The following is a 13,262-nucleotide window of genomic DNA, read 5'->3' on the forward strand; positions in this document are numbered from 1 at the left end:
TATCAGATTTGTTAAATATAATAATAATAATGACATCAGTAAAAACATCAAAAGATAAACCGTGTAAGTTTACTTTTCAAATTTAACACAATACAATAATAAAAGTTAAATAATGCTATGTAACTTGTTTAAGGTGTAACGTCTTCTCGCATAACCTCAAGACCTACAGCGGCATCAGTCGCCCGAGCAGCTCGAAATGCTGCAAACCGTAGTCTAACGCTAAATAATAATCAACGACAATCACCTGTACGGTCTTTAACTACACCTACGACATCTAAGGTTTTGTATTTAACTATTTTATAATACAATTTAATTGAAATTTATTTAAATTTACATTTTCATTTCTTCGCTCTGGTGTCGAGGGCAGTGGCGGACTAACCCCGTCGGAGGCCCGGGGCGGTGTCGTTGAATGAGGCCCCTTGAACGCGAAAAATCCTCGTGTCCTCGAGATAAAAAGACGAATTGGGATACCAAAAGAAGCTATCATCCGTGTAAATAAGGGGATTGATCGAGGGAATTTGCACCATTTGGAGGCCCCCCTGGGCCCGAGCCCCCCCCCCCCCCCCCTTAGTCCGCCACTGGTCGAGGGAAAACGTGGCGTTGAATTCCGCGCTCCATTCAATACGCAATGCCTCCAGAATTTGGCGTAAAGTGTGCGGGATACAGCGTGAAAATGATTTGTTTTTTTTTATTTCATTGAAGAATTGAATTCATAATATAATAAGTGCACTTTTGAAGTATAATCTTGTTTGTACTTAGATGAAAACAGCTATATCACGAAGTGGTCAAAAAACTGATTCGAAAACAGAAGTGAAGGTTAGTAATAGAAAACTTAAAATAATATATTTTATTTATTTCATTATTTAATTACATTTTTTTGCAGATAAATAGAAATTTTGAAAATGAAGTGTCTGTATTGGATATTGACGTAAGTTGTATAATGTACTTGTGCATTTTTACGTAGATAACCTTTTATTTAAATTTTTCAACTAAAGTGCTGTAGTCTAGTGTTAGATTTGGCAGCTGTGGCCGGCCGGGAGTATCACCATGTGTGTAAGAATGAGATAACACTTAATGTAAATGTAAAATTATAGATACACAGGAAGATAATCTAGAAAATATATTTACAGAATTAAAAGTTAGTAATTAAGTAGTAGTAGTTACTTAAAACTAGTTACAATAATTACTAAATAAAGTGATAGTTATTTTTCTTAAAAATAAAATATTATTATAATTTAAATTACATCGACAAAATAAAAGGGAGCGTTTATGTAACATTAGTTCCTGATTAGTTCTTTTTAAATCCTTTGTACAAAAATATTTGTTGGTGTATGTATTATCTTATTTGATGATATTTTCTGCGCCGTGTATGTAGGCATTGCTTCACAATGCCTCCTGAAACACGACCTTGGTTAGACAATAACTTGTTGGATATGTAAGTATCCACATCTGTTCTGTATATTAATGATACTTCATTTCTAGGTACCAACAAATCGTGATTCCGAAGCATATTACACATCCCCTGATAATTTCCATAGTCTAGATATTGCAAGAGACGATATTACATTTAGCAGTGCTGGTGATACGAAAAATATTCAGGATATCATGTTTTTCGGTATAATATTACTAAAAAATATAGTAAATTATTATTTTTCTGTTAGTAAACTTTTGTGCATTTAGAAATTTGTTTTTAGCTGATTCAGGTGATTTGGAAAATATTTCAAATATACAAGAAAGGGAATCAGCCATAACAGGTTATCATTATTTAAAATAAATTGACAATGTTTTTTTTTTTAAAACCGCTTGTAAAAATATTTTTATTTACATTTCCAGATTATATTGAGACTCCACAGGTTCCGACAATGAGCAGACCGCAAACTCCAAAATCTGTCTCCAGTCGGCCACAGACGCCTAGAGTGCCCAGTCGACCGGGCACACCTGCACATCCCTTGCAACGACATAGTACGCCGATTAGCCGCCCTAATACACCACAACAGATCAATATATCTAATATGGCACGCCCAAAAACTCCATCTACTCCTATATCCTCAAATCCTAAGCCAACAACTCCAGTAGCCACGAATAATTCACCACAAATTATAAAAAACCATGAAAAATTAAAATCGTTATACGTTAACAAGGAGAAAGAATTTCTTCAACTAAAAAAGGAATTAGATTTAAAACAGGTACGAATTAATTGATTTTAGTGCATAGCGATTGTACAATATTTTTATATCTGAAAGACCTCAACTTAATTGTTCATATACAGCGAGCAGTTTTGGAGGTGTATGACGGTGTTCGTAATTTGAGGGAGCGTGTGGTCGGAGAGGGTTTGTCTGTAGAACGCGATGGACAGCAAGAGTTAGTGATATTGGATGTAACTGACTGGGCTGTGCAAGAAGTAAATCAATTGTGTCATCAAGATGAAATTACTACCGACGTGAATAGCGTCTTAGAAGTTTTTAATACAGCTGTTCCAATTGGTAAAAAGATGGTTTTAAAATATTTTACTTTTTCACTTTTATTTCATTTATTTATATATGAAATTGCTAAACTTTCTTTAAAAAAAACATTAATGCACGCGCCGTTTCAAACTACCTTCTCATTTCGAGACGAATTTGTCTCGAATTTCAATATATATAATTTATAATGTTATATAATTTGTTGAAACAAAACACTATTACAATCGCATAATTATTATTTTTCTTAGACGAATGTAAGTTAGCAGATATAGAAACGCACGCATTGAAAGTTCCCGCATACTTTGCTGAATTCTGCCTTCAAGCATTCACAGCTCGTCAAGATTTAATAGATTGGGTTAAAAGTTTAATTGAAAATAATGTAAGTTAGAACGATGATTATGACTATTGACATTAACTGACTGTGACGGGATCTAATAAAAGTATTTTGTAAATTTTGTTATACTTTCAAACAGGAAATTGTAAGTAATGACGCAGTAGAACGTATTGCCCAGTATAATTCTCAGGGACTTGAATTCTACGAAACTCTGCATGAGCTTAAAACACAAGCAGATAATGCTGTAGATAACATCACTCAGCATGCAAGGTATTTTGGAATTATATTATCTATTAGTACTACCTTGCGTATAGCCCGGTATTCAGATACTTAAATCTCAGCATTCTGTCAAAATTTGAGACTTTGTGCTTTGTGAGGCAAATCTCAAATCAGAGCGGAGAATATTTTTCTCGTGTTACGTGTTCTCTCGAAAGAGAATGACACCCACAAACTTCACCCTTATAATCTTAAATCATTGCGCCATGGCTCTGACCTAAAATACAAATAATTGATGTTAATACAAATAATTATTTAAATGCATGTTTTAGTTATCATGCGAATTTATTATTGTTAATCTTATACATTATGCAAATAGACGTATGTGCAAAGAAAGGTCATCGTTACTTACTGTTGGAGAATCACTTGTGAGGGAGGTAGCTCAGTTGCGGCAAGATTTACAATCTCGATCGGACGTCACTAATAGAATTAAAGAAATTTCTCCAGATCCTGAATCTATAAAAGAACTTGAAGTACGTTTTTAATGTTTTAATAAGATTTTTTATTTTATTTTTATAAATAATAACGTGGAACTAGACTGGAATAAATAATGTAATAATAAGCAGAGAGTAATTTGCTGCAGGCGAGTTTTACATATTTGGATTATTTACTGCAGGTGACTATTGGCTTACGATTGCAAATTTTTGTTTGCTCCTTTTTTTAAATATATTTGCTTATCTTTTTTAATTCTTCTTCTTCTTCAAATTTTCTTAAATTTGGATTGAAAATCTAAAAAATATCTCATCGTTATAGAAATGTTTATGCATAATTTAATATTTCTTAGCACACTCGGCAATTACTAGATGAAGAACGAAAGTCAAAAACGATAATGAAAGACAAACTTGCAGCAACAGAAGCACAATTACGTCAGGCACGTCTAAGGATATCTAAAATGGATCGCCAACTACGGGAGGCAGAAGCGAGTATTACAAGTCTCACTGGCACTGTCAAAACTTTAGAAGATCAGGTACATCCTATTTAATTGTCAGTATATTATTTTTTAATTACACTCAAATAACATGGGAGGTCTATCGTTCCGCAGGGGCAAGCATGTGATTGTTAACGCAAAAGATTGTGGGTTCGATTGCCGCTAAATGAAATTGAATATTTAATATTTTCATTTCTTCGCGTTCATATAACGAGGCAAAGCACGGCGTTTAGTTTCAACACTCAACACGCAATACCTTAAGAATATGAGGGAAAGTGGTGAACAGAGTGTGATCTTAACATTAGGTTCTCTGGTTCCTTCTGTCTACCCCGCTATGTGGGGGATACAGTGTATAGCTAACATAGTCTAACATCAAAGTAGATATAGTACTTAATATCTATAATTACTCTTGTTAATTTAAATAATATCTCTAGAGCCGCCAACGTGAGTCACAACTAGAAGCAAGGGCAAGAAAATTAAAAGAATCAGTAAAAACTGGAGAAATGAACAATTCCCAATTAACAAATCAAAGAGAATCTCTGAAAAATGAGTAAGTTATTCTAAAAATATCTTGTGCAACTCAAATCACTTTACTTTGAATAAAACACGCGTAGACAAGAAAGTAGTTCCCTACGTAGTTCCCTACATAGATTATTACCTGTTTTCATATATTAAACGCTGCAAATCTAAAACCAAAATAACATAGAATTCAAATTGACTTATCTGTAATTAAGTCACGTCCTTTTTTCCGTTTTTTCTTTAACTGCTAGCCTCAATTTTGTATGTAATAGATATTTCATTTGTGATTGATTCTATAAGCGTTGCTTCTTTAAAAATAAGCCAAAAAATATGAGTATATAAGTACATATTTAGCTGTGCAATTATATTTTAATTTCTTATAGGATTAAGAATTTGAAAGAACAACTTCAAACAATTACTACTAAATATAAATCTGACGAACAAATGTGGACCAATAAGTTGAATAACTTAACATCTGCTCTTGATAATGAGAAAAGTTTGACGCAAGCTGAAATGGAACAAAAACAAAAACTAGAGGCCGCACTACAGGAAAGTCAAAATATTCTTCAGAAACTTAAATCAAAAGTTTCTAGTCTAGAACATAATGGACCGAATTCTGGTAAATAAGGAACGTTTGAAAAAAAATATTCTTGTTCCTAGATATCAAATGCTTCCTTTATGATATTGTAGGGGGAAAAAAAACTATTTTGTTGTTTTTATTTACTACAACAATGATTTTTAGTATTAAAATCTGAATGAGTTGCTAATTATTCTCGTTTAAGCATAGTACCTAATAAAAATACTATGCCACTCACACTGTAAATTAGGTATTTTATAGTGTTTTGTCTGTCTATCTATCAAACAAAAAACTACTGTCCAAGTAAAATACTACTGTCCAAAAAAATGTTTTTAAAATGTATACAGACGTTTTGCTAAGGTGGCATTTCTCTATTTTATCATATTTTAGATATTCCAGATATTAAAAAGATCAACTTTTGCTAAGGCGGCATTTCATTATTTGTTATAGTTTATGGCATACAAATATTAACAAAAAATAATATATTAAGTATTATATTAAACTCATTCGAATTCTCATTCGAATACATTTAGTAATATTTTTTAATATTTAGATTTGCCTACGGAAAGAGAAATGGATATGTGGGCAGAACTTCAGGCGACAAAAGATACATTACGAGCAACCGAAGAAGAAATAAACGCTTGTAAAAATGAGAAAGTTCGCTTTTTAGAAACACTTACAAAAATAGCCGTGAGTCACTTATAGTTTTTAGTGTTATATCTTCTTTGGAAAAGTATCTACCTACTAAACGTTATTTTTTTTTCAGTCGTATATACCCGAAAAATTTTACGATTCTAATTTCAGGTGACACTCTAGTTAAAAAAAACAATATGGCATGTGTTTATTTGTTGAAATGTTTGTTTTGTTGAAATGTAATGAACCTATTTGGTTTTACAGGAATCAGATTCTAAATCGGGGATACAACAAAAATTAGCAGCTGAATTGTCGGCTAAAGAAGAAATATTAGGTAAAATTCAAATGCAAGTGAGAGAACTGTCAAAGAGCAACAAGCTTTAGTAAATATTACAAATATATAAAATATTAATTTTAATGTTTAAATGGAAACAACACAACTATTATGTATATTGTATTGATCAATTGTTTTAGCGAACAGAAAATAATTCAATATGAGCAATATTTTCGTGATTTGCAAGCAAATCTTAACATTGAAGCTAATTGTGACGATCCGAATAACTTGAGTAATCAACAACTTCAACAGGAGGTATTATTTTTAATTTAACATTAATTATTTGGAAATAAGAATATTTAATTCAAATCAAATTAATATATAAAATATGTATGTATTAAATTGCTTAAAGATTATATTCTTATTTTACTAGATAACGAAGCTTAGAATAAGCCTTCTAGACGCACTTCATCGTAAAGAAGAATTGACAGAAAACTTGACGGAAAAAGAACAGCAATTAGAACGTCAGGATAAAACATCGCGTGCACAAGCAAAAGTTATAAAGGTTATGAACTAATATATAATTCCCACCTTTAGAATTATAGTGACCTAATAAAAAAGACTCCATGATTTTGAGAAAGAAAAAAATATATAGATGAATAAATCAATAGTTAATTTAAAAAGCATTCACTCGTTTTATCGTTTAAAAAGACATTGTAAGCCTAATTTTTGTATAAAAACGTAATTGTAGACATCTTTATTGGCTTTCCCCAAAACTTGATATTTTTAAAAGGACTATTTAATTCTAAAGGTGCGAATTATTGAAACATTAATAATTGAAAAATAATTATTAAAACATACTGCATCAAAATATATATTCATTTATATACTGAATTTAATAGGTACGAGAGGAACTGATTAACATGCTTAAAAATAAAGAAACAGAACAAAGCAAAAAACTAGTGGCGTTACAACAAGATCTTGAACAGCGAATGAAAATTGTGGATGAAGTGAGATATAATATTTTTAATTTTATATATTTTTGAGTTGTCTTAAATAAGTAGGTCAGTCATGGTACAGGGGCACTACCGTGTGACTGTTAACCCAAAGAAATGACATATTTAATATTTTAATTTTCTTACTCTGGCAATGAGGCAAAGCCTGCGTGTGGACTTATTTCCTCTATTCAACAATCCATGCCTCCAGTATTTGCCGGAAAGTGGGGAACGGAAGTTTCGTATTTGAAACGGAGTAGAGTTTAATATCAAGTTCTCTGGTTACCTCTGCCTACGTTGCTGCAGCTGCTATATGCGGAATGCTGTAATCCCGCGCATAGAAACTAAAGAAGTGAAACTCAAAAAGAAAAAAAATAAGTAGGTATACTTAATATATATACGTCTGGGGCAGTAGCAGTAGCCCAGAGTAGATATGTAGGTAATATTTTTACTATCTACTTACCTATTACTTCCAAGGTAAACAAACAAATCGGAGCAAAAGCCGATGAAATTCAAGAGTTGTTCACAACACTGGAAAATAAGCAACAACAGATACACAGATTAGAAAAAATTGTGTTTGCTTTAGAAGAGCAACAAACTCGATCACAGGCTCAGCGAACTCGTCAAGAAGAGAAAATTGCAGCATTAGAACATGAATTGGCAGCTGGAAATAGACGTGAAAGGTAATATATATTTTTTTCATCATATTGTGTCCCTTATTATAGCAAGGTAGGTAGAGCGAACCTGGGAACCTAGTCCTAAGTGACTCCGTCTTCATTAAGACATACCGTTCCCCACTTTTCGCCGAATTTTCGAAGCATGGCGAAACTCAATGCCACAATATGAGAATAACTTAAATAATATGCAAATAACATGTCAAATTCCTTCGTATAATTTAATTAATTTTTATTTTTGTTTCAGAAAATTCCTATTTTTTTAGTCGCCACATACTCGTATTGCGAAAACAGTAAAAAAATTAAAAGTAAGAAAATTGTGAAAGTTTTTGGTGATTGGTTTTGTCGCTTGTTTTACAAAATAATAAAATATGATTTTGAAATATTCTGCTTTTTCTCATATTTTATCTAATTGCTTAAAAATATATATATATATATATATATATATATATATATATATATATATATATATATATATATATATATATTATATAATTATACATACACATGAAATAAGAATTATTCTTGGATTTACCAAAATATTAGACAACATACATTCTGCATCTTAATAATCTAGTTTAATCTATCAATATAAATTGCTGACAATTATAATTAAAAAAAATTCTATATGAAATCGTAGGTAACAAAGTAAAATTTGTGAATAAGTATAGGCTGTCTACTCTAAAACTGAAGATACAAACACGTACAAATAATCCAATAAATTACGTCATGAAAATAGTGTACGCAGAGGGAACCTGGGAATCTAGTGTTAAGACACTCCCTTTCCTCGCTTTACGCAAAATTCTGAAAGCTTCGCGTATTGAGTGGCGGAGCTCAAGGCCGCGCATACCCTTGTAACCAGGCCGAAGACACAGCTTTACAGTCTCACGCTTGTTCACCATGACAATTGACAGGTCCCAAAAATGCAAATGAATATGGCAATTTTGTCATATTTAGTCTCTGGCGAAGATGGCATTGATAATAAACTTTGACAACTGACAATTTGACAACTGTCACTTATGTTTGTAATTGTATGTAGATTGCAGCATTATGTATTAAGCGTTTTTAAACCAAAATATGTTATGAATGGACGTGTCTTTTCATTTAGAAAGAGTTTTTTAAAGTTATCAATTTCTTACTAACACTTATAGGAAAACTATACACATTTAAACATGTCGGAAAGAAAAGTTTTAAACGTAAGTATAAGATAATTCAATGTATTGTGTAAAATTCTTGTATAATATCAAACATTTACATTTGAAATGCATTATTTATATATGCCAAAATTTTCTTTCAGAAATATTATCCTCCGGACTTCGATCCTTCGAAAATACCTCGCATGAAATTGGCGAAAAACCGCCAATATACGGTGAGGTTAATGGCTCCATTCAATATGCGATGTGCCACTTGCGGAGAATATATTTACAAAGGAAAAAAGTTCAATGCGCGTAAGGAGGATGTTGAAAATGAAGATTATCTTGGAATAAGAATTTACAGATTTTATATAAAAGTATGTCTTATTAATTTAACTCCATATATTTATATATGTATAGTAACATAGAATAGAATATACTTATTGCACACATAAAACAAAGAAATATATAAAATGAACATCATAAATAAAAAAAAACATTTATGCAAAGTCGATCTTATTGCTTTAAGCAATCTCTACCAGGCAACCTTTGAAACTCTATGGATAAGTTGTAATAAAGAACAGGGGGACAACATCTCAGTGGAAATTTTATTATAATAACAAAACTAAATGGAAGTTTAGTTCCACCTGAAGTGTTCCACAACACATAATGCCTCAACAAATGGGTGGAATGTGAAAATAAGGTGTCTTAATAAGTTAGCAGAGTATCTTAGGTCTTGCAGCCTATAAAATATATTATAGCAAAACTTTATGATTATGAATAACAATATAAATAAATTATTATTCCAGTGCACAAGATGTCTTCAGGAAATATCTTTTAAGACAGACCCAAAAAATACTGATTATGAAATAGAAGCAGGTGCTACAAGGAATTTTATGGCTTTGAAACTGGCTGAGGAACAGGCAAAGAAAGAAGAAGAAGAACAGAAGGAAGAAGAAGCAAATAATCCTATGAAGCTACTTGGTAATACTTAAGTACTTGTCTTTTATATGATCAGTTCAGTTCAGCATTTTATTAGAGTGAAGACACTGTTTACTTTCCATCCAAATTGGAAAAATTGTATTTTAAGTGCCAGCTATCATTGTTTTGTTACAGTACAGAGAAATGAAAATAATTCATTGCTTCAAGTAAGGAAGAAACCATTACTATGGTATTTTAGGTCAAATTATTTTTATTTCTTATATCTATATATATAAAATCGAAAGGTCACTCACTCATCACGAAATCTTAGAAACTACATGTGCTAGGAATCTGAAATTTTGCATAGGAGTTACTTATAGGACGTAGGTGCTCGCTAAGACGGGAATTTGTAATATTCGACTTCTAAGGGATTGTTTTTGGGGTTGAAAGTTTGTATGAAACTTCGTTACTAATGACATTTGTCTTTGTCATTCGTTACTAAATGCTAGGAGTCTCAAATTTTGCATAGACGTCACTAGGACGTAGTCATGGAGACAGAAATTAATAATAACATAGTTCACGCGGGTGCAACCGCGAGCGGGCCGCTAGTATATGTATAATATTGAAATTCACATAGTAGTATATTTTTCAAAATATTATTATTGTTTTGTAAAGATGTGCATCAAATGTATACCCTAACAAAATAAAAAGCTGAATATGAACCTTATTAATGTATTAATACTATGATGTCACACTATTAACCTAATATTGTGGAACAGGGATTCAGGGTCTAACTTGAAATACCATGATTGTGTTAGAGAAAATTATTTATTTTAATTTCTTTACTCTGGTAACAAAGTATAGTGTTCACACATGTTAATATTGACCAAACTACAATTCCAATTAACCTTAATTATAATTGGAACTTTAACATTAATTAATAAGCTTAAATCATTTCAGAGTATAGAACAGAACAATCAAGACAGGAGATTGAAGTACTCGAAAGTCTTGAAGAGTTAAAGGAACTGAATCGACGACAGCAATCTATTGACTATGAGGATTTGCTTAAACAATACCAGCCTGAAACAAAGGAGGAAAGATTAAAGAGAGAACAACAAGAAGATGATGAAATTATCAAGTAAGTTCTAAGCGAAAATTATACTACACTATTTCTTGTGCACTACACATCATGCAGAGGTACTAGATGTACAGTATCATATTGTATGTAAGGTTTATAGGAATTTACCATAAATAATCTAAATTGTAAAACCATAATTGGATTATAGCAACAGACAAATCTTTATTATGTTTATATTTTTTTGCCATTTACACTCAGGCCATCTGTTTATAGTCTTGTGACTGATTACAGATTTAAATACTAGGGGAAAATATATATATATTTATATTATTTCTTATACAAAAGACTCATGGTCCATGACCATGTGTCAATTTGACTATACTGATATAGTCCAAAACAATATTAATATAATTAAAATTAACTATGACTAAGTTGAATTTAAACCAATGTTAAGTTACTCTATTTTCAAATTTTTGGTCATTTATTACTATCATCCAACAATGGGTAGAACCTGAAGCAGCTTTTTGCTTAACTTTTATATTTACAAGGAATTGTATAATATGTAGTGTAAATATAATAATCATTTCGAATATATAATTAATCATGACATGAGTTGATGCATATTGTTGGACAATCATGCATCACAATCTGCATGGGCATCCTTGGAGGCCATCCTCCATGCAGATTGCCCAGAAAGAAGAAGAAGGGAAGTTGATAATTCTTCATTACTGCAGGGAAGCACTAACAGGGTATTGTAGTAGTATAGAGTATTCAATGATATCATACATTTAGCCATCAAAACACCTCCAAATTTCGTTCCGTACATATTGTGTTTCTTTTTCGATTTGTAGATTTTAAAACCAATTTATTTGTTACAGATCGGTTAAATTTAATAATACAGCAAAGCACAAAATTGTAACTGAAGAAATAATAGAAGACGTTGAAGATGATCAACCTAAAATGAAACAACATAAACTTGAAATCCTACCAATGAAGCAGTTGGATGTAAAGAAAAATGAATCCTGGAACAAGAGTATAGGTGTCATACCCAAGAAACCTTTAAGTAATCTCGTTAAAATAAGAAAAACAGATAATGATAAAGATAAATCAAGTACAAGTGATAGTTTAGTCAAAAGTGAAGTGCAAAATGTTCCATCGGCGTCAGGACTTTCATTATTGGCGAGCTATTCTGGCTCCGGCAGTGACAGTGACTCACAGTGAGTGATATTTATATTCTGAAATGTTTTAAAATAAATATGCATGTTGATATTGAACTTTTTATTACTTTCTTAATCTTGAGCGGGTTGGGTTACCATAAATAATCATTTAAAAATTATTTAATTTTAATATTACACGAGCCCTAGTATGGTAGTTAGAATATTACATGAGTAAATTGTTATAAGATATATTAAAATACTTATAAATTAAATTTTACACTTGACTTGGAAGCAAAGCTTGTAAATGCAGAACTGTAGCCATTTGCTCAGCTCTTAGTATTAGTATATTACCATAATTATTTGTTAACACTAGGTTTATTAGCTTCACGCTATATCCTGCATAGAACAGAGTAGGCAGAGGAAATGTAGGGTTTAGACACTCCATTCCCTTCGCACCGCCCAATTATTGAAGCATTGTGTGTTGAGTGAAGTAACTGAACGTCACGCTTTGTCTTGTTACCAGAGAAAAGAAATATTTTTATTTAAGTCATTCCCCCGATTGAGAATCGAACTGACAACTGGCACATTTCCAGTCAGATTCCAGTTAGATACCTAACGCGCAGACCATTACCACGTAACTTAAATACAATACGAAATTATGAAATGTATTAAACTGCTATTGACTTGGAATGGTCTTTGCAGTGTCACCGGATGGTGCGCGGCAAGTGTAGCTCGCCTATGAAGAAATGTGCGCTCGTAGTAGCTTTTGACTATATTGAATTTAGTTCGAAATTTTTGTTGAGGTCCATGATTCCTACGTATCGGAGGCATCCGGATGTCATACGGAGGTTTTGAATGAGGTGTATTTTAGTGCGGTCACTTTTATATCAAAACCTTTCTATAGCTATAGCTAGCTGTTTGCTAATGTTACCAAAGCTTAATATAAATAACCATGCTAACAAATTTCGTTAAAATAGTCATTATAGTCAAAGAAGCATTTATTCAACAATTAATAGAGAAATATAATAGAAAGCAGAATCGGTATTCGCTTAAAACAAAAATGATTTTTGATTGTTAGCTTTGAGTTCCTATTTTCTTTTTAATTAGACAGGACAACGCTGTTGACGACAGCTCTTTTGTAACAAAGTATATAATTTCTAAATTAAAATAATGTCCAGTACTTTGTCTTCCACAAAAGAATTAACTATTTTATTTCTCATAATTGACATTCTCATTTAGGACTTCCATAGCGTTCTAGCATCTATTGAATTATTGCAAAATCAAAACTTAAACATAATTTT

The 13,262-nt window shown here is 31.6% G+C and overlaps 2 protein-coding genes across 2 annotated transcripts; both read left to right on the forward strand.

The window, feature by feature from the left end:
• Positions 1-29: 29 nt before the first annotated feature.
• Positions 30-8,055, forward strand: LOC146530104 (uncharacterized). Its single transcript, XM_085200704.1, has 20 exons — positions 30-63; positions 134-279; positions 760-816; positions 884-928; positions 1,483-1,615; positions 1,834-2,186; positions 2,270-2,483; positions 2,711-2,841; positions 2,936-3,066; positions 3,392-3,545; positions 3,857-4,039; positions 4,435-4,550; positions 4,903-5,138; positions 5,650-5,786; positions 5,994-6,112; positions 6,204-6,318; positions 6,437-6,568; positions 6,906-7,013; positions 7,476-7,681; positions 7,920-8,055. Exons 1-20 carry the CDS (start codon positions 30-32, stop codon positions 7,936-7,938), a joined length of 2,769 nt encoding a protein of 922 aa, XP_085056830.1. The 3' UTR covers positions 7,939-8,055.
• A 625-nt stretch (positions 8,056-8,680) lies between these two features.
• LOC146530105 (splicing factor YJU2) lies at positions 8,681-12,078 on the forward strand. Its single transcript, XM_085201080.1, has 5 exons — positions 8,681-8,868; positions 8,970-9,182; positions 9,615-9,789; positions 10,687-10,864; positions 11,683-12,078. The coding sequence occupies exons 1-5, from the start codon at positions 8,845-8,847 to the stop codon at positions 12,023-12,025; spliced, it is 933 nt and encodes a 310-aa protein (XP_085057206.1). The 5' UTR covers positions 8,681-8,844; the 3' UTR covers positions 12,026-12,078.
• The last annotated feature ends 1,184 nt before the right edge of the window (positions 12,079-13,262 follow it).

The sequence above is a fragment of the Heliconius melpomene genome, chromosome 17 (assembly GCF_056956725.1).
Source record: "Heliconius melpomene rosina isolate 202511_hmr_F chromosome 17, ASM5695672v1, whole genome shotgun sequence".
In the NCBI taxonomy this organism is placed as follows: Eukaryota; Metazoa; Arthropoda; class Insecta; order Lepidoptera; family Nymphalidae; genus Heliconius; species Heliconius melpomene.

Excerpts from the sequence above, each read along its gene's own strand:
- LOC146530104 (XM_085200704.1), top strand. The coding sequence starts at position 30 with ATGACATCAGTAAAAACATCAAAAGATAAACCGT. Across the intron at positions 817-883 it reads ATTCGAAAACAGAAGTGAAG|ATAAATAGAAATTTTGAAAA; the intron begins GTTAGTAATAGA and ends ATTTTTTTGCAG. Across the intron at positions 2,842-2,935 it reads AAAGTTTAATTGAAAATAAT|GAAATTGTAAGTAATGACGC; the intron begins GTAAGTTAGAAC and ends ACTTTCAAACAG.
- LOC146530105 (XM_085201080.1), top strand. The coding sequence starts at position 8,845 with ATGTCGGAAAGAAAAGTTTTAAAC. Across the intron at positions 9,790-10,686 it reads TAATCCTATGAAGCTACTTG|AGTATAGAACAGAACAATCA; the intron begins GTAATACTTAAG and ends AAATCATTTCAG. Across the intron at positions 10,865-11,682 it reads GAAGATGATGAAATTATCAA|ATCGGTTAAATTTAATAATA; the intron begins GTAAGTTCTAAG and ends TATTTGTTACAG.